General features: G+C 40.4%; 2 protein-coding genes across 2 annotated transcripts in view; one reads left to right on the forward strand and one right to left on the reverse strand.

Annotated features, from left to right (window-relative positions):
• Positions 1-2,245: 2,245 nt before the first annotated feature.
• Positions 2,246-18,020, reverse strand: part of KCNJ6 (potassium inwardly rectifying channel subfamily J member 6) — a 142,625-nt gene continuing 126,850 nt past the window's right edge. The window contains exon 3 of the mRNA XM_070750420.1: positions 2,246-3,017. Coding sequence (XP_070606521.1) covers positions 2,692-3,017 — 326 coding nt within the window. The 3' untranslated portion in view covers positions 2,246-2,691. The remainder of the gene's footprint in view (positions 3,018-18,020) is intronic.
• Positions 11,311-17,372, forward strand: LOC139167055 (tigger transposable element-derived protein 1-like). Its single transcript, XM_070751485.1, has 4 exons — positions 11,311-11,933; positions 12,432-13,076; positions 15,116-15,127; positions 17,356-17,372. Exons 1-4 carry the CDS (start codon positions 11,525-11,527, stop codon positions 17,370-17,372), a joined length of 1,083 nt encoding a protein of 360 aa, XP_070607586.1. The 5' UTR covers positions 11,311-11,524.

Consider the following 18,020-nt stretch of genomic DNA (forward strand, 5'->3'; position numbering starts at 1 on the left):
ATAGGTTATTTCTGTTCATGATGCAGCCCCTATGAGCAAGTTCTTCTCAGTAGCAAAATCTCAATTTCAGGTCTCATACTTCATTCTTTGAAATGGAAATAAAAAGCAATTATTCTTGCTGGTTGTAAGAAAACAGCACTCTGTTTTGGGACCTGTCTGTATTTTACTATTATCATTAGCTTATGTATAGGTTTGTTGATTATATTTTATTGTTTTCTTAGAAAATGCTTTGAGCTCCTGTGGAAAAAGAGGTAGGTAGTCCTTGACTTACAATAGTTAATTTAGTGACCGTTTAAAGTTACAATGGCACTGAAAAAAAGTGACTTGTGCTCGCCTCTGTGGCTCTGCTAAGGTGACACCTGCGTGTCCGCATGTGATTTCGCTACCTGTCCAGGTGTAGTAGCAGAATTGTGGTGGACTCTGCTAGCACTCAGAGCCACGGCGGCAAGCACAGGTCACCGTTCTACCTTAGCAGCCCACCTCTGGACTTATGTCTCTTTTTCACACTAATGACCCATTGTCACATGATCAAAATTCAGATGCTTGACAACTGACCCATATTTATGTCTGCAATGTACTGTGGCAGTGTGACCAGCTTTTTTGACAAGCAAAGTCAATGAGGAAGTCGGATTCACTTAACAGCTGCATTACTAACTTAATGACTGCAGTGATTCACTTAATAAATGTAGCAAGAAAGATCATAAAATGGGCAAAACTCACTTAACAAATGTCTCACTTTGCAGCAGATAATTTGGGCTCAACTGTGGTAGTAAGTTGAGGACTACATGTGGTGAGATTAATTAATTAATTAATTAATTAATTAATTTATTTATTTATTTGGAAACATAGAAACATAGAAGACTGACGGCAGAAAAAGACCTCATGATCCATCTAGTCTGCCCTTATACTATTTTCTGTATTTTATCTTAGGATGGATATATGTTTATCCCAGGCATCTTTAAATTCACTGTGGATTTATCAACCACGTCTGCTGGAAATTTATTTAATTATTTATTTATTTGTGTGTTTGTTTGTTTGTTTATCTCTCTCTCTCTCTCTCTCTAGATTTGTATGCCGCCCCTCTCCACAGAATGACAACATTATTCTTACAATTACTCTTACAATATTTTCTGTGGAGCTAAAAAATGGGACCAGTATGAGTGTAAATTGAATAGCACTTGATGTTGCTCACCGTGCCTCAGCAGGTTTAGTGACTGGATGAACTCATATGCTGGTTGCTATATGGTACATATTTAGATTTTGGGTCAATTCAGTTGCAGTAATTGGAAGAATCTGATTCTGTCAAGCAAGGCACTACTTATAAGTAAAGATGACAGAATGAGGCCTAGAAGCTATGCTCACTAACGTACAGAAACAATATTGGTTCAAGGCAGATAGAACGGTATCTCACGAGACAAACCTTTTCAAAGATTGTCAAGCTGCGAATATATTCAGAAGATTACTTAAGACGAACAATGTTCTACCACAATAATGAAACTCAGTAGTCCACTCAGTAATTTTCTTTCAGACAGAACTTCAGCTGAAGAGGTTTCCAATGAGCTATAAATAATGTTCAAAAACTCTCCAGTGCTTACACAACTGCTCCATTTCCCCAGCATATTTAAAATGACACAGGTGTTTTAAAGTCAATGCTTCCTAAAAGTATTGCACTTAGCGGGAAATAACAGATCAATACACACACACGCGTGCAGACAAACTTCTGTGAATGACAAATGTCATACAAGAACTCCTGCTTTTGACAGGAATCAGCCAAAGTTGCATGACCCAACTAAGCATGAAATGCTTTCACTGTTTAACATTAAAAACAAAACAAAACAAGATAATTTTGTAAACAGTTTCACAGTATATCAGGAATCATTTTATAACATCTCTGCCCACTCCCCACCCCAACCCCACCCCAATTCAGACCTATGGCTTTTTAGAGTTAACTAAATAGTTGCTTAAGAAAACAGTGAGGTACTCTAAATAGCTGCCAGTCTGCTATGATGAAAATGGCATGCATTAATCGGGCAGTTTAAAAGGTGCCAATCAAAATCTAATAATAAATTGATTTAAAACAGAAATGCCTTCTTAGTAGTGAGTTTTTAAAGGATTTTTTTTTGCATCTCATTGTTTTCTAAATTCTAAATCTGTCTAAAATTAATTACACACAAATATACATTATTTAAAGATTCTTTACTACAGTACTTTTGTACATGCTGGATTTATTATTAAAGTGAAAGAGAAAGAAATTACAGAAGGCATATGTACAGTATCATATTGATCTGCAGATCTTTCTGCACATCTTGGATCTTAAAGCTGCAATAAAGGCATATCATTTAAATCTATTTTGGAGAAATATATATATATAAAAATCTGGAGTTAAAGCTCAGGTCAGTAATAATTATTACCTACAGATTCTCCATTCATGTTTGCCCTGATCTATGTATTTTTGCTTTTTATCATAAAAACAAAACAAAACAAAAGCCACTTGCTTATGCATGAGAATATTGATTTCGCCAACTAAAAAGAGGAACAAAAAAGGTAAAATAAAATAGGAAAATATACAATATTGCAGCTTCAATCCAAATCTTCAATGATCTTATTGATGGAAGGTCAGACAGTAAACATTTCAGACTGTTTTTCCCCCTCTTTTGAAAGTGTTAATGTTTTCTGTCCCCTCATTCAGTTCTAAACTTTGGATTCGTTCTCTAAATTGGCCACATCACCATTCCTTTCTGCTTGTTCTTCATGGCTCTTAGCTTCCTCTCCAGCCTCCATTTCAGCATGCTGATCTAATTGGCTTGAGACAGACCAAGTAAGGGGTAACTCTGCTCGGCTGGACATCTCTGCCAATTCTTTGGCGCTATAAGATGGGGTGTTGGTTTCATATGTCTCATGGAAATTATTATAATCAACTTCATAAAATCCATCCTCTAAGGTGAGAACGGGTGTGAAACGATAACCCCACAGAATTTCACTGGTAATGTAAGAACTTCGGGCTTGGCATGTCATCCCTGCAAAAAAGAAGAAGAAAAGAAGAAGAAGAACAGAGAAATTAGAAGGATTAACGGTGGTACTAAATTTACTTATTTATTAATCACATTTATATAACTGGCCCTCTCACACAATATGACTCTGGGCAGTGTACGAGTACATCTTTTATCATTGTTTTAATTGCTTTTGCTACTTAAAATGCTTTTTCATGGAAAAGTGGGATAAAAACCATTTTTAAATATAATAATTATACTTACCGTGGTTTAAACTCCAAGGAAAAGTGTGAGAGATTTTAAAAATTCAAGGTTTAATAGCATGCAAAAACGATGTCTTATATTCAATTAAAACAAACAACTTTACAGATAGTCCTTGTTTAGCAAGTGCCACATATAGTGCTCATTCATTCATGGCTTTTTTTTTTGAGCAAATTGTATTGATGATTTCTTCTTTCCATATTCCACAGTCATTTGAGTTCTTGTGCCGGCAAAAGTTCACAAAGATTTACCAAAGATAATAATATATTTATTTTACTCTTGATTAAATAAGCCAACTATATATTGTGTTACTTCTAACCAAGAATCTTTAGCCCCTTCAAATTGTGCCATAGAACTTAATTTTTTTCCCATTGTTCTTGTCACTTATCATGAGATTCTTCAAAACATGCCTCTTTTCTAAATCCAGATCAAGACAATTATCCTGTACTGGAAAATGCCAGGGTGAGTTTCGGACTTGTTCCTCTGGTGCGTGAGGTTCTTTCTGGCCAATAATTTTACAGAGTGCCTTTACTCAGTTCTCTCTTCCCAGCAGGCCCTTCATTAGAGATGAAGTATTAGTTCCACCTCTTCATCTTTTGTGGCTTCCAATAGCACAACACACACATATTATACCACACATACCATTTAGGGGTAAGTTCTAACTTACCTTGCTGCTGGTTTACTTTCTCCTGCAACTTGTGGATGCTCTTGCACTTTTCATGCACGTGAATGCTCACTGCTGAAAACTCAGCTTCTGAACATGCACAGAAGCAAAAAACAGCTTCTGCGCTTATGCAGAAGCGAAAAACAAGATGGGGGTGCCTATGGTGCCACCAAGATAGCTGGTCCATGCGCATGGCAACTGGCCATCACTCCTGGTTTGGTGAGTGAGGGAAAATTCCTGCTACTGATTCTAAAGAATCGGTCCGAACCAGGAGGAACCCACCTCTGATACCTTCAAAAGAGAAATGTTAAAAAGGAAACTAAAAGACCAAAATAAACCCTCTCCAGCAGTTTATACCCAAATAGAGATTAACATTCAGCAAATAGTCAAGCTGAAACCAAAACACTAACGATCACCTCCACCAACGCTACTGTATATAAACAAGGAGCAAACACCACACTCACTCATACTAATAATGATACTTAGTCTGGAATGTGTTGTGGTTAGCTCTGGCCCAGCTCCTGCCCCAAGGACTGTGGATGTGGGGGAGACATCCACATGCTGCAGGCCTGTTTTGCCCCCGGTGGAATCTGCTGATGAAGGCTCCTCTGACAAAGAAGACATGAGTGACAGGGAGGAGGAGAGTGTGGCAGACAGCTCAGAAGGAGATCAATTATCTAGCTCTTCCTTGGATTCAGAACAATAGTTAATGATACAGCCACGCATGCGGAGAGCGATGCATAGGCAACAACAACTGAGAGATTATTATCAAAGAAAATGAGGCCACCTGTGGTTGGGTGGGGCTGTGGTAATTAGTGAGGCTGCTATAAAGAGCAGCCTGTGGGTTTGGTCATTGTGGAGGTTTATCTGATCATTGTGTTTCGTGCCTGCCTTGCTGACTTCGACCTTTGTGGGCTGCTTTTTCCCCACTTTGAAACTAAACCAGAACCAAATGTGCTTCCCTTTGTGAAAGAAGAAGGACTGTGAATTGCCTCACAGCTGCAAGCTAAGTATCTCAGAACTGATAAGGGACTTGTACAAATTACCAGTTTGTTTGGAGACAAGTGCTCTTTGCTATACCAAAAGAGGGCTTGGCTTAAGTGAATTTTCATTATAAAGAACATTGTTTTGAATTTTCAAATGTGTGTGTGTCTGAAATTTGTACCTGTGAATTTTTGGGAGGAGTCTACCAGAGAGCCTGACAGAACAGGAATGAAACATCTGCAAGTGAGCAAACAAGATCAGAGCACCAATGGCTCTACAGTTCAACTCTGAGCTACACATATTCCCTTCTATTGGAAACATATAATTGTTCTTTGTAGATTGCTGTAGATATGGTAATAATCACTGTTTCCAGTATTTCTGTCCTCTATTATTATGCCCAGGGACTTAACTCCATAAGGTCTAAAGATCAGGTGAATCGCCACCTGTTTTTTTCGGGAACCCATCCATTTTGATGCATGAAGTACATCATTATCTACTGGGAAGATGAAACTCTGGTATTTCATTCTAGTAAACGATACACCAGCAGCAAATAGTTAATGCACATTTATTTTTTTTTTCTAACTAAGCTTTCTGTTTCTGTACATGAGTTTACTGCTGAAATGCAGCTGACCAAATCTGAGAATGGCTAAAAGCAGTAATAAGCTGGAGAAACTTAACTTTTCCTGAACTATGTAAAAGCAAATAATGTGTGTGATTGGGAAACCACAGGGATGGTGGAGGCCCTGTTTCCTCCCAGGAGATTCCTAGAGAGGCCCCACGGAGGCTTCTCCCCACCTTTCCAGCCCTGTTTCCCCCTAGGAGATTCCTATAGAGGCCCCACAGAGGCTTTTCCCTGCCTTTTCCGGTTACAGTTTTGGAGGGTCGGGTTTGTAAGTAGAAAATGGTTCTTGAGAAGAGGCAAAAAAATCTTGAACACCCAGTTCTTATCTAGAAAAGTTGTAAGTAGAGGCGTTTGTAGGTACTGGTAGTGTGGGAAATAAGAAGAATTTGAAATTTTAATACAGGTTTAGTTAGCATACTCTACCTAGTAGAGTAAGAGTAATAGCAATGAATACAATACAGCAATTAACAACACAATTAGTTCAAAAGCAATAGAAAGTGATAAAATGTACTATATTTTAAAAGTAGCCACAACTAAACATTGATTAACATTGACTAAAATAAATTGAGGAATAAGTGAAAAAAGATTACATTATTCTTCTTCTTCTTCTTCTTCTTCTTATTATTATTATTTATTAAATTTGTGTGCCGCCCCACTCTATAGACTTTTTAACAATTAAAAACAGATGGTTGAGTTATATTTGGCTACCATGCAACTTTAGGACATAGATTCAGGCCAAAGAGTTCTCCCCCTCTCTCAATTCTTATGTTGATACTAACAAGTAAATAAGATAGGGCTGCTTGCCATATTGTTTGAATAGCCCAATAATCCTTTTTGGAGGATAACAGCACCCTCTAATAATCTCCTGCTGACCAAGCAGATTCAAGACAACTTTACTATGTTTTCTCCTTGAGGTTTCAATCCATTTCAGGTAGCATAGCATGCTTGTATTTGTGAATTGGGTGTTTCATAGAAGCAGTAATGCCTTTTCAAATGTCAGCATTTGAAATGTCAGCATTACAGAATGCTGACTACATTCTGTAATGGCTTTTAGAAGTAACTTTAACCCCGACTGGTATAAAAGTACATATAGTGCTATAATTAATTATATATTTATACACAGAAGTAGCTGGTCTGATATCTTGTGGAATTTTTTAAAAGTATGGTTTTTATTTTATCAAACTTCTTTCTTCTCCCCATGAATGTGTTTTTTAAAGTCCAGTGATGGATTATTTTATTTACCCCCCCAATAACCTGAAATATAATATTTTTTCCAGTCCTAAAACTTTGCAGCCTTTTTTTATTGCTATTCTCTGAATAGTTTTTTTCCAGCCCTAACAAGGTGATAATGATCTTCCTGGCTTTTACCAGCTTTTAGGGTTTTTCATTGTTAATATCTCCGAAGAAGGGTTTTTTCCCAGCCCTAAGTCTTTGCAGTCTTTTTTTCATTGCTAGTCGCTCCAAATAAGGTTTTTTAAAGCCCTAAGCAGGGGATAAAATAATGTGGTGAAGCTGACAAGATTAAGGATGCAAGCCAGATGAATAGCTGGTATTTCCCCCCTATTTTCCTCCCAAAAAACTAAGGTCTGTCTTATATTTTGGTGCGTCTTATACTCCAAAAAATAGTATATTCTACTAAATATTTTATCTGTCATAATTTCCCTTGCAGAATCATGAGGTACAAACCCATTTCCTTGTAAATGTCTACATATTAGAAAATATAGTAATGCCAGGATGATAATGGTTCACTGCCTTTAATATTTGGAATAAAGAGAGACAATGTTCCTGTTTTCAGCCATCCGTTTAAATTTGTCTAATTTTGGAATCCTTGGGATTACTCATAAAAATCAATATTAGGTTGATTTTACTCAAGTCCCCTTTCTTTTGTTGGAGACTCAGTACACCTGCAGATTCAAATAATGGGTAACCCTACTGAATGCAGATGCAAATTTCCATACATGAGCAATTGTGCAAAATAATACTGAAATAAATTTAGTAAGTGTAGGTTAAGAGGGAGATTTATCATGATTTGGTAAGTGGTTAAACAACACAAATAAATAGACACTTTAGTTATTCCCGCTTTCAAAACTAAAACTAATAAGATGCCAGTGAAACATTAAAACATGAGAGCCAGTTTGCTTTAGTGGTTTAGAGGTCAGTGAATTCTAGTCCCACCTTAGCTCTGAAAATCAGCTAAATGACCTTGAGCCAGTCACTGTCTCTCTGACCAACTCACCGGGCAGGGTTGTTATTGTGGGTAAAATAGGGAGAGGAAGGTGTGTTAGATATGTTTGTTGCCTTGAATTATTAGTTAAAAATAATAAAGGCAGGATAAAGAATAACGTAGTTGAAAGGGACTTAGAGGTCTTCTTGTCTTCAAGCAGGAATCTCTATAGTCTATACTATTTCAGACGAATGGTAGTCCAAATTCTTTAAAATCTTAGGGGTTGAAGTACCCACAACTACTGGAGGCAAGCTGTTCCACTGTTTAATTGCTCTGTCCAGAAATTCCTCCTTAGATCTAGGTTGGTTCTCTCCTTGATTAGAATAGGTTAACACTCTCTTCCTTGTGAGAATCCCATAGACATTAGAACACTGCTATCAAATCACTCCTAGACATACCTAATTCCTGAACCATGCTTTGTATGCTTTATTTTCCTGTCCCCTAATCATCTTTGTTATAGTCTCAAAATCGTTTTTATATCATGGCAACTAAAACTGGATGGTCATACCAAAACTGTATGGTCATACCAAGACATTATAAAGTAGCATTATCACTGCATGTGAGCCTGATTGTATCGCTCCATTAATGGAGCCTAGGACTGTGTTGGCTTTTTTGGCAAGTCAGTTTAATGTTGCTTCACATTTGATTGGAGAGAGGGAGATGGAGAGGGAGAAGGAGAGGGGGGAAAAAAACTGTAAAAGCATCTCCATATCTATCTATCTATCTATCTATCTATCTATCTATCTATCTATCTATCTATCTATCTATCTATCTACCTATCCACCCACCCACCCCACCATCCATCCATCCACCCATCCACCCACCCCTCCATCCATCCATCCATCCATCCATCCATCCTTCCTACCTACCTACCTACCTACCTACCTATCTTGCAAGATTGTAGACTGGACTAGGAAACACTTGCTTCTCCTAGATTAGAAGAAAGCAAAAAATACATAAAGATAATGTTAATATATCATCAGATGCTAGGTTTGAGTGAAATGCTACCTCTTATGTAATTCTATAAAAGCAACATCCAAATACAGTTATATTAGTTGAAGAGAATATGTGCTTAGCTCTTATCTTCTAGAAATGTTAAGGGCTATTAGCCACTATGAGAAGATGTGCTTCTCAAAGTGGTTGGTACTTACAGATTCAATCAGAACTTTTGTTTTCAAATTTTATACAGCAAGTGGTTCGAAAGCAGGTGAGCTTGTTATGTAGTTCAAAATAATTACATTATATATAGCCAGTTTTTTATATCAGAAAGATAAATTCTATATAATGTTTGAAGTATACACAAAAGCAACAGTTCAAGTAATTACTAGTTGTCAAAAAGCAACAACTGAGATGCATCTTTGATTCCTATTATATTTTAAAGCTGTTTTTGTCTTTCTGTGTCTTGTTATAGCAGTCGGCTTTAATCTATTCTATGTAGTGAAGGGTTCATTCAAATAGACAGCTATTAATGAAATAATGATACCTTGACAGGTGGCATAAAACCAAGATCATGGTTTATGTTTTCAACTTAGATAGCTGAACCATACAACAATATTTTCTATTAGTATGGCAAATTAGAATTTTCAGTGGCTTTCAAGGAGGACAATGAATGCAAAACATAACCAAGATGTCATGGGACGCTGGCTTGATTAAAGAAGCAATGCAAGGAGAACATAACTCCCAAAGGCAATGATGGATGATTGGAGCACATATGCCTCAGTCTCAAAAGAGTTCTGAAAAATCTTCAGAAATTTACAAGGATATCTTGTAAATTTGATTATGAATATCAAGAAGTGAAGTTTAGTTAAACGAGGCTATCATTTTCTTCCATCTCAGTTTGAATCTCAATCATCCTGACTGTAAACTTAGAAATCATCCTCTCATTAGGAGTAGTGTCTCATAGTGGGAAGAGACATGTGTATAATCATCCTTCCTTTTATGATACCTTCTATCCCTAACCACATTCATTTTTTCACAATAATACCTTTTGAAAGAAAGGCAAAAACTTCAGGGCGCACTGTATTTGTAAAGCATGTTTACCCATAGTAAAACTATTTCGGGTGCTTTCCATTAATTCCTTTCTCTGGGTTTCTTTGATGTACTGAACCATAAACTAACTTCACTACTTGGATTCCCAAACTGGTTTAGCTAAAGGTTGGTGGGTTAATTTATGGTGCAATGTTTCACACAACTATTCTGAGGGCCTTGCTAATTTTTTTTCCTGGGATAACTATTTATTTTTTTCATGGTTCTCTAATCTTCATTAGATGATACTGTGCCTCCAAAAATAAAATATGTTAAGGCAGTGGTGTGAAATTGACATAATTGCATCATGTGACATTTTCGGACTCCCCCCCCTTTGCTAAACCGGGCGTGGCCAGGGCATGACGCACCCAGCCTGCGGGCCAAGAGTTTGACAGCCCTGTACTAAGGCAATACAGAAGAATGAAATGAACCTTACCTAAGTGCAGCTATGTGAATGCAGCAAGGTATGTTCTGATTATTGCCAGCATTTCTAACTTGGCTGCCTTCTTTATTACTTGGAAATCACTTAGTTATAGTAATATAGCTTTTAATTTTAATACCAGCCTTACAAGATTCAGGTAACGAGACAAGCAGAATTAACTTTTATATTGGAAGTGAAGGAATGGAGAAACGGGGAGACCATATTCAAATTCCATTTGCCTTGATGATATAATGTTGCAATGAGATTGTGCTTTGCTTAATTACACTGTACTATCTCATGTCCATCAACAGGGGGAGCAGCTGCTTTCCACTCATGGGTTGCATGTTGCTTTCATGTGATTTAATAGGTGGCTTTAAACATCAAGACAAAAAGAGAATGATTTCCCAATAAATGTAGAACACCTGTAATAAACTGGAGTCAATTTGTTCTAGTGATTAAGGCTAGAAAGGTTGGGGGGTGGGTGGATATCTGTGAATTCTAGTATTGTTTTAGGCATGAAAGCTGGCTGGGTAATTTTAATTTAATTGATTTGATATTTGATTTGATATTTGATTTGATATTTGATTTGATTTGATTTAATTTATCAAGTACATATTGGTAGTATACAAAGATATTATAAAGTTTATATACCTGATACTAGTAAGAGAGAAATATTAGGGATGGTAGGCACACTGGTGCATTTATGCACGCCCCTTACTGACCTCTTAGAAATTGGGTGAGATCAACAGTGGATAATCTAAGGGTAAAGTTCTGGGGGTTAGGTGATGATACTACAGAGTCTGGTAGCAAGTTCCATGCATTAACTATTCAGTTTCTAAAGTTGTATTTCCTGCAGTTTACTTTAAGTTTGTATCTGTTGTGTGCTGGTGTGGTTAGGCCACTCCATTTAGGCCACTTCATTCTCTTTCAGCCTAATCCACCTCAAAGGATTGTAACTGCAGGGAAAATAAGAAGAGGAAGGAATATTAGGTCTGTTCACTGCTTTGAATTAGTTATAAAAATAATAAAGGTGGGATATACAGTAAATTTTAAAAATGCAGGTATCTTACGTACCAAAGATATAAGCTGTGAGGTAACAATATACAGTGGTCCCTCGATTTACGCGTTCTCGATTAGCGCGAAACGCTGCAACGCGGTTTTTCAAAAAATATTAATTAAAAAATAAGTCCGCGTTTTTTTCCCTACACCACGGTTTTTCCCGCCCGATGACGTCATACTGATTGCTGATTGGCCAAAATCTCGACCAATCGTTGCAAACGCAAAAAAAAGCTTTGCAACTGAACTTTTGGAACTTGTTCAGACTTGTTGGAAGATGCCTCCTAAACGTTGTGCACGGAGTGCTGGCGGCGACGCTAAAAAGACCAGGAGGATACTCACAATTAAAGAGAAAATTGACATTTTGGACATGCTGAAAGAGGGACGCTCTTATGCAGATGTTGGTCGGCAGTATGGGATCAACGAATCGAGTGTGCGAACCATTCGTGACGACGAGAAAAAGATAAGGCAAAGTTCTCTGATGGCATTCAACAAGGCTGCAAAAAGAATGGTGACGCCTAGAAACAAACGGCTTATGAAGATGGAAGCTGCTTTGTCCCTGTGGGTACAAGACTGCCGCAAAAAGAGCATTGCTTTGGATACCAACACTATAAGGACCAAGGCACAACAATTGTACAACCGTCTTGAAGACACAGAAGAAGGCGATGCAGATGAGGGAAACGCAGGTAAGGGCTGGGGTTTTTTATTCTGTCATTAGATACTGTATTTAAGTGTTTTTTAAGGAAGGAGCAGGGAAGGAGGGAAGGAGGGAGGGAGGGAAGGAGGGAAGGAGGGAGGGAGGGAGAGAAGGGAAGGAGGGAAGGAAGGAGGGAAGGAGGGAGGGAAGGAGGGAGGGAGAGAAGAGAAGGAGGGAGGGAGGGAAAGAGAGAAGAGAAGGAAGGAGGGAAGGAGGGAGGGAGAGAAGAGAAGGAGGGAGGGAGGAAGAGAAGAGAAGGAGGGAGGGAGGGAGAGAAGGAGGGAAGGAGGGAGGGAGGGAGAGAAGAGAAGGAGGGAAGGAGGTAGGGAGGGAGAGAAGAGAAGGAGGGAAGGAGGGAGGGAGGGAGAGAAGAGAGGGAGGGAAGGAGGGAGGGAAGGAAGGAAGGAGGGAAGGAGGTGGGCATTTACTCTTTATGCTTTCATTCAAGTCACTTCTCTCTCCCTTTCCTGTCATTCTGCAGCCTCAGCCTCAGCCTCAGCCCCAGCCACATTCACAGCAAGCAAAGGGTGGTTTGAGAAATTTCAACGGCGCTATGGCCTGAAGAGTGTGTCATTGCACGGAGAAGCTGCCTCAGCAGATACAGGTGCAGCAGAAAACTTTGTCCAGCGCACGTTTAAAGACCTAATTGCAGAAGGGGGCTACCTTCCAGAACAGGTGTTCAACATGGACGAAACAGGCCTGTTCTGGAAGAGGATGCCTTCAAGGACTTTCTTGATGCAAGATGAAGCCAAAGCCCCTGGCTTTAAGGCCATGAAAGATCGAGTGACTTTGATCATGTGTGGGAATGCAGCAGGCTTTTTGCTGAAGCCAGGGCTAATTTATAAGTCACAAAATCCAAGAGCCCTCAAGAACAGAAATAAGAATGCATTGCCAGTGTACTGGATGCATAATGCTAAAGCATGGATTACAAAACCCCTCACGCGGGACTGGTTTCATCACTGCTTCATCCCACAGGTGGAGGTGTATTTGGCTTGCAAAGGAATCGATTTCAAAGTGCTTCTCCTAATGGACAATGCTGGCGGCCATGATCACCTGGACCATGAACATGATGGGGTGCAAGTTGAATTCTTGCCACCAAACACCACATCGCTTATCCAGCCGATGGATCAAGGTATTATCCGTGCATCTAAGGCATTGTACACGCGCAATTCTCTTGGAAGCATCGTGGAAGCAATGGATGCTGATGACAACTTCACATTGAAGGCCTACTGGCGTCAGTACACAATTGCATCTTGTCTGAAGAACATTCAGAATGCCTTGACGGATATGAAGACACAGACAATGAATGCCTGCTGGAGGAAATTGTGGCCAGAAGTGGTGCATGATTACAAGGGATTTGCTCCCGAAGAAATCCAAGATGCTGCAGTCCAGACCTCTGTGAAGCTGGCACAGGCACTGGGTGGAGAAGGCTTCGTTGACATGACACCAGAGGAAGTCAATGGTTTGCTTGATGAGCATGGCCTACCGCTGACAGACAAAGATCTGGAGGAGCTGACCAGGTCAGCGAGTGAAGAAGAGGAGGAAGCGGAAGCTGAACAAGCTGAGGAAGAAGAAGATGTTGGCCTAACGCTTGAGCGGCTTGCAGAACTGAACAGAGCTACTTCAAATGTACAACGCATGGTGGAACTTTGGGATCCCAACATGACTCGCTCTATACAGTTTAACGCCTCCCTTGACAACATCTTTGCACCATACAGATCCATGTTAGCCCAGAAAAAGAAACGGCGCCAACAACTGCCCATGACCATGTTTGTCACAAAAACCAAGAGGTCTGTCACACCATCACCTGCAGCGTCCATTGTAGAAATGGTGATAGAAGAAGATCCCTAGTTATCCCAGTTATGCTAACCCCCACCCCACCCCAAAAAATGTAAATAAATATGTTATTGTTCATAACTTAAGAGTCTTATTCAATGTGTACAGTAATGGTAATTAAGGGGATGGGAAATGGTAATTTATGGGTTAAAAGTGTTGGGACTGAGTGGCACACAGTCTGTACAGAAGAATGAATGAATGAATGACTGAGTGAATGAATGAAATTCAAACACAGGTGAGGGCTGGGGGGTTTTATTCTGTCATTACACAGTACAGTACAGTACAGTTACAGTTTAAGTGCTTTTTGAGAAAGGAGGGAGAGAAGGGAGGGAAGGAGGGAGGGAGGGAAGGAGGGAGGGAGGGAGAGAAGGGAAGGAGGGAGGGAGGGAGAGAAGGGAAGGAGGGAAGGAAGGAGGGAAGGAAGGAGGGAGGGAGGGAGGGAGAGAAGGGAAGGAGGGAAGGAGGGAGGGAGGGAGAGAAGAGAAGGAGGGAAGGAGGGAGGGAGAGAAGGGAGGGAGGGAGGGAGAGAAGAGAAGGAGGGAAGGAAGGAGGGAGGGAGAGAAGGAGGGAAGGAGGGAGGGAGAGAAGGAGGGAGGGAGGGAGGGTTGCCATTGCCGCCAGCGCTGCCCCAAGAAAGCCGGTGAGAGGAAGGAGAGGAGGGAGGGTTGCCATTGCCGCCAGCGCTGCCCCAAGAAAGCCGGTGAGAGGAAGGAGAGAAGGGAAGGAGGGAGGGTTGCCATTGCCGCCAGCGCTGCCCCAAGAAAGCCGGTGAGAGGAAGGAGAGAAGGGAAGGAGGGAGGGTTGCCATTGCCGCCAGCGCTGCCCCAAGAAAGCCGGTGAGAGGAAGGAGAGAAGGGAAGGAGGGAGGGTTGCCATTGCCGCCAGCGCTGCCCCAAGAAAGCCGGTGAGCGGGGCGAATCGGGCGGGCGGGGGGTAGCGGCAAGGAGCCCGGAAAAATCACCATTGCATTGCCAGCCTCCGAATTTGCGTCGCTCCACCTTCTGCGCATGTGCGGCCAGGGCGCGCATGCGCAGAAGGTGTTTTTACTTCCGCATCCAGTATAACGCGGAAATCGGTTAGCGCGGGAGGTCTTGGAACGTAACCCCCGCGCTAACCGAGGGATCACTGTACTGAAATCTTAGCATATTTATTTGAAGTGTCACTTATCAAAATGAATAGAAAATGTAAAATATTGGTATTAATGTGAAATATTGCTATTTCTACTTCACAAATCTAAAATGTGGGTCAAAGGTGACTTCCCAATAACAATAGAACTTAGACCTATATTCCACTTCATAGTGCTTTCTTCTGTGTATCCCATATTTTTGTTCCTAGTGATTTCTTTTGGTAAGTACGTTGTGTAGTATCTCAGAGCCTGATTCTGTCCATGCTTACATATTATTGTAAGGAAGGACCAGTGGTATAAATCAGTGTTTCTCAATCTTAGCTACCTTAAGATGGGTGGGCTGTAACTCACCATCATCAGGCTGAAGTTGTAAGCTTTGTGCTGCTGTAAATATATTTATATATTTATATATTTATATTTATAAATATATTCTCTCTCTCTCTCTCTCTCTCTCTCTCTCTCTCTCTCTCTCTCTATATATATATATATATATATATATATATATATATATATATATATATATACACATATATATATATGTATGTATATGTATAATTTGAAGTAAGACAACCCTGTAAAAAATGAAAGGGCACAGGACAGGATTCATAAAGTTATTTCAAATAATTGAGATGGAGGAATGTTATTCTGTTAATGATAGACCAGGCACAAATAACATTCAGGGGTTTGTTGAAATGACCTCACTGTGCTACTTTTAACTATGAAAGCCTTATTAGGAGGCTTTTAAAGTACAATAGAAATAACCATATAAACCAGGGGTGTCAAACTCACACCATCATGGCATCAGATGTGGTATTCAGCTGGTTTGCACCATTTGGGGAGAGATGGGAGGGAAATTTGATCGTGTTTGCCAAACTGGTAATGACCTCTGGCTGGCCCCGTTTCTGCCCTCGTGTCTGCCTGCTTGCCCGCTTGCCTGCTTGTCTGCTTGCCCGCTTGCCAGTTAACCCGGTTGCCCGGTCACCACTTTCCCCACCCGTTCACTTGCCACTTGCTCACCCCTCCCACCCACTTAGTGCTTACCTCGGAACTCACCCCTCCCACCCACTTAGTGCTTACCCCTTCTGGCCACTCAGCCCATCTTATGTATGTTGCTTTCACCACTCAGCCCAGCTAATTGACTTATCAGTCACCTCACCAACATCACATCCAAAAAAAGACATGGTGGCTGCAGGCATCTCACCACAAGGGGGACAAGATGCAGGCTGGCGGGGAGCCCAGCAGTGATGACTCAGCCCTTGCTTGCCTTCCCTGGCAGCCAGCCGCAGGAGGAAGGTCAGGTCACAGCCACGGGACAAGAAAGAAATTGTTGGGGAAGGAAGTGGAGAGATTAAGGGCTGGGGCCCCTGAAGGAGGGGAAATGGGGCAATGAGTCGCACAAATCCCAGCGACCAGTTAGGTCCCACAGAGTGGGTCTTCTCCGGGTCCCGTCAACTAAACAATGCCACTTGGCGGGACCCAGGGGAAGAGCCTTCTCTGTGGTGGCCCCGGCCCTCTGGAACCAACTCCCCCCAGAAATTAGAATTGCCCCCACCCTCCTTGCCTTTCGTAAGCTACTTAAAACCCACCTCTGCCATCAGGCATGGGGGAATTGAGATACTCTTTCCCTCTAGGCCTTTACAATTTTATGCATGGTATGTCTGTATGTATGTTTGGTTTTTATATTAATGGGTTTTTAATCGTTTTTAGTATTGGATTATTATTGTACACTGTCTTATTATTGCTGTTAGCCGCCCCGAGTCTCCGAAGACGGGCGGCATACAAATCCAATAAATAAATAAATAAATAAACAAATAAATAAATAAATAAATAAATAAATAAATAAATAAATAAATAAATAAACTTAAAGGTGAGTGGGAGGCAAGTGGGCAGAGATTCTGGGGCCTGGGGAATGGGTGATGTTAAGGAAAAATATACTATTAATTCACTTTTCCCCCCTACCGGTTTACTGTGGGCATGGCTTGGTGGGAGGGGTCATGTGACAGAGTGGGTGTACTGACAGCAAGATGCTGCCCCTCAGTCACATGACCCACCCATCAAGCTACACCCACAGAAAAATTTGAATACCACCATTACACAGTATCATCATGTGACGTACTGTAACTTTTCCCCCCTTCACTAAACCAGATGTGGGCATGGCCAGTGTGTGACGTATCTGGCCCGTGGGCCATGAGTTTTATACCCCTGCTCTAAACTAATTTCAGTGAGGACTAGAATGCCTACAAAAAGGTAATAAGTAAAGATTATTAACTTATTTCTCTACTTGCCAAAGGCAATCCTCCAAACCTCAAATATCCCAGCCAGGATAGCATTGAAAAACTGCACATTTAAATCAGTAGAATTTAAAGTAGGAGACAGATGACAAAATGTTGCCTTCACCGTTTTAATTCACTTTCTTCAAATTGCTTTTCTTTTTTTCTTTTTCTCACAGAAATGGAGAACAAATAGCACTGTTCTTAAAGACAAAACATGCCCAAAATTATATGCTTTCTGCCTCATTATTTCATTACAGTTGCTAAAGCAATGTTAATTTAGAACACAATGATATATGGGTTGCTACATGTAACTATGGCTGGACTTGTCCATTTGTCATTATTTGACATTATCCTAGCACTGTAATATGAAAATACTCGGGATGCAAAATGTTTTCTGTTGACTCCTGTGGTTAACTTGATCAAAGTACTGTTCTTAGATTAAAAGTTTATCTTTGTCATTTTCAAAAAGATGGTTTTGTGTTTTGGTGGGAAACTGAGAGACACTTTTATAGAATAATCCCAACTTTTTTGTTTCCAGATGTCCTAGGAACATTGTTGACAGATCCCATTTTTAGCAGTTAGAATGATAAATGGATGTTTCTAGCTAAGCATTAGTAGTGGTGTCATAGCAATTCATCCAATATAGATGATGAATTTCAAAGATGCTTGTAGGACTGCAGGATCACTCAGTGGGTAAATATATCTATATCTCCGACTAGTTTGGGTGTAGTCTATCCAACTATCCCTACGCTAACTTTATTTAGTTGTTGAGATTTCAATTCTCAGAGCTCCCAGATTGCATTGGCTTTACAGTCAAGATGATTGGGGCTCCTACAATATT

The sequence above is a fragment of the Erythrolamprus reginae genome, chromosome 4, assembly GCF_031021105.1.
Source record: "Erythrolamprus reginae isolate rEryReg1 chromosome 4, rEryReg1.hap1, whole genome shotgun sequence".
Classification (NCBI taxonomy): Eukaryota; Metazoa; Chordata; class Lepidosauria; order Squamata; family Dipsadidae; genus Erythrolamprus; species Erythrolamprus reginae.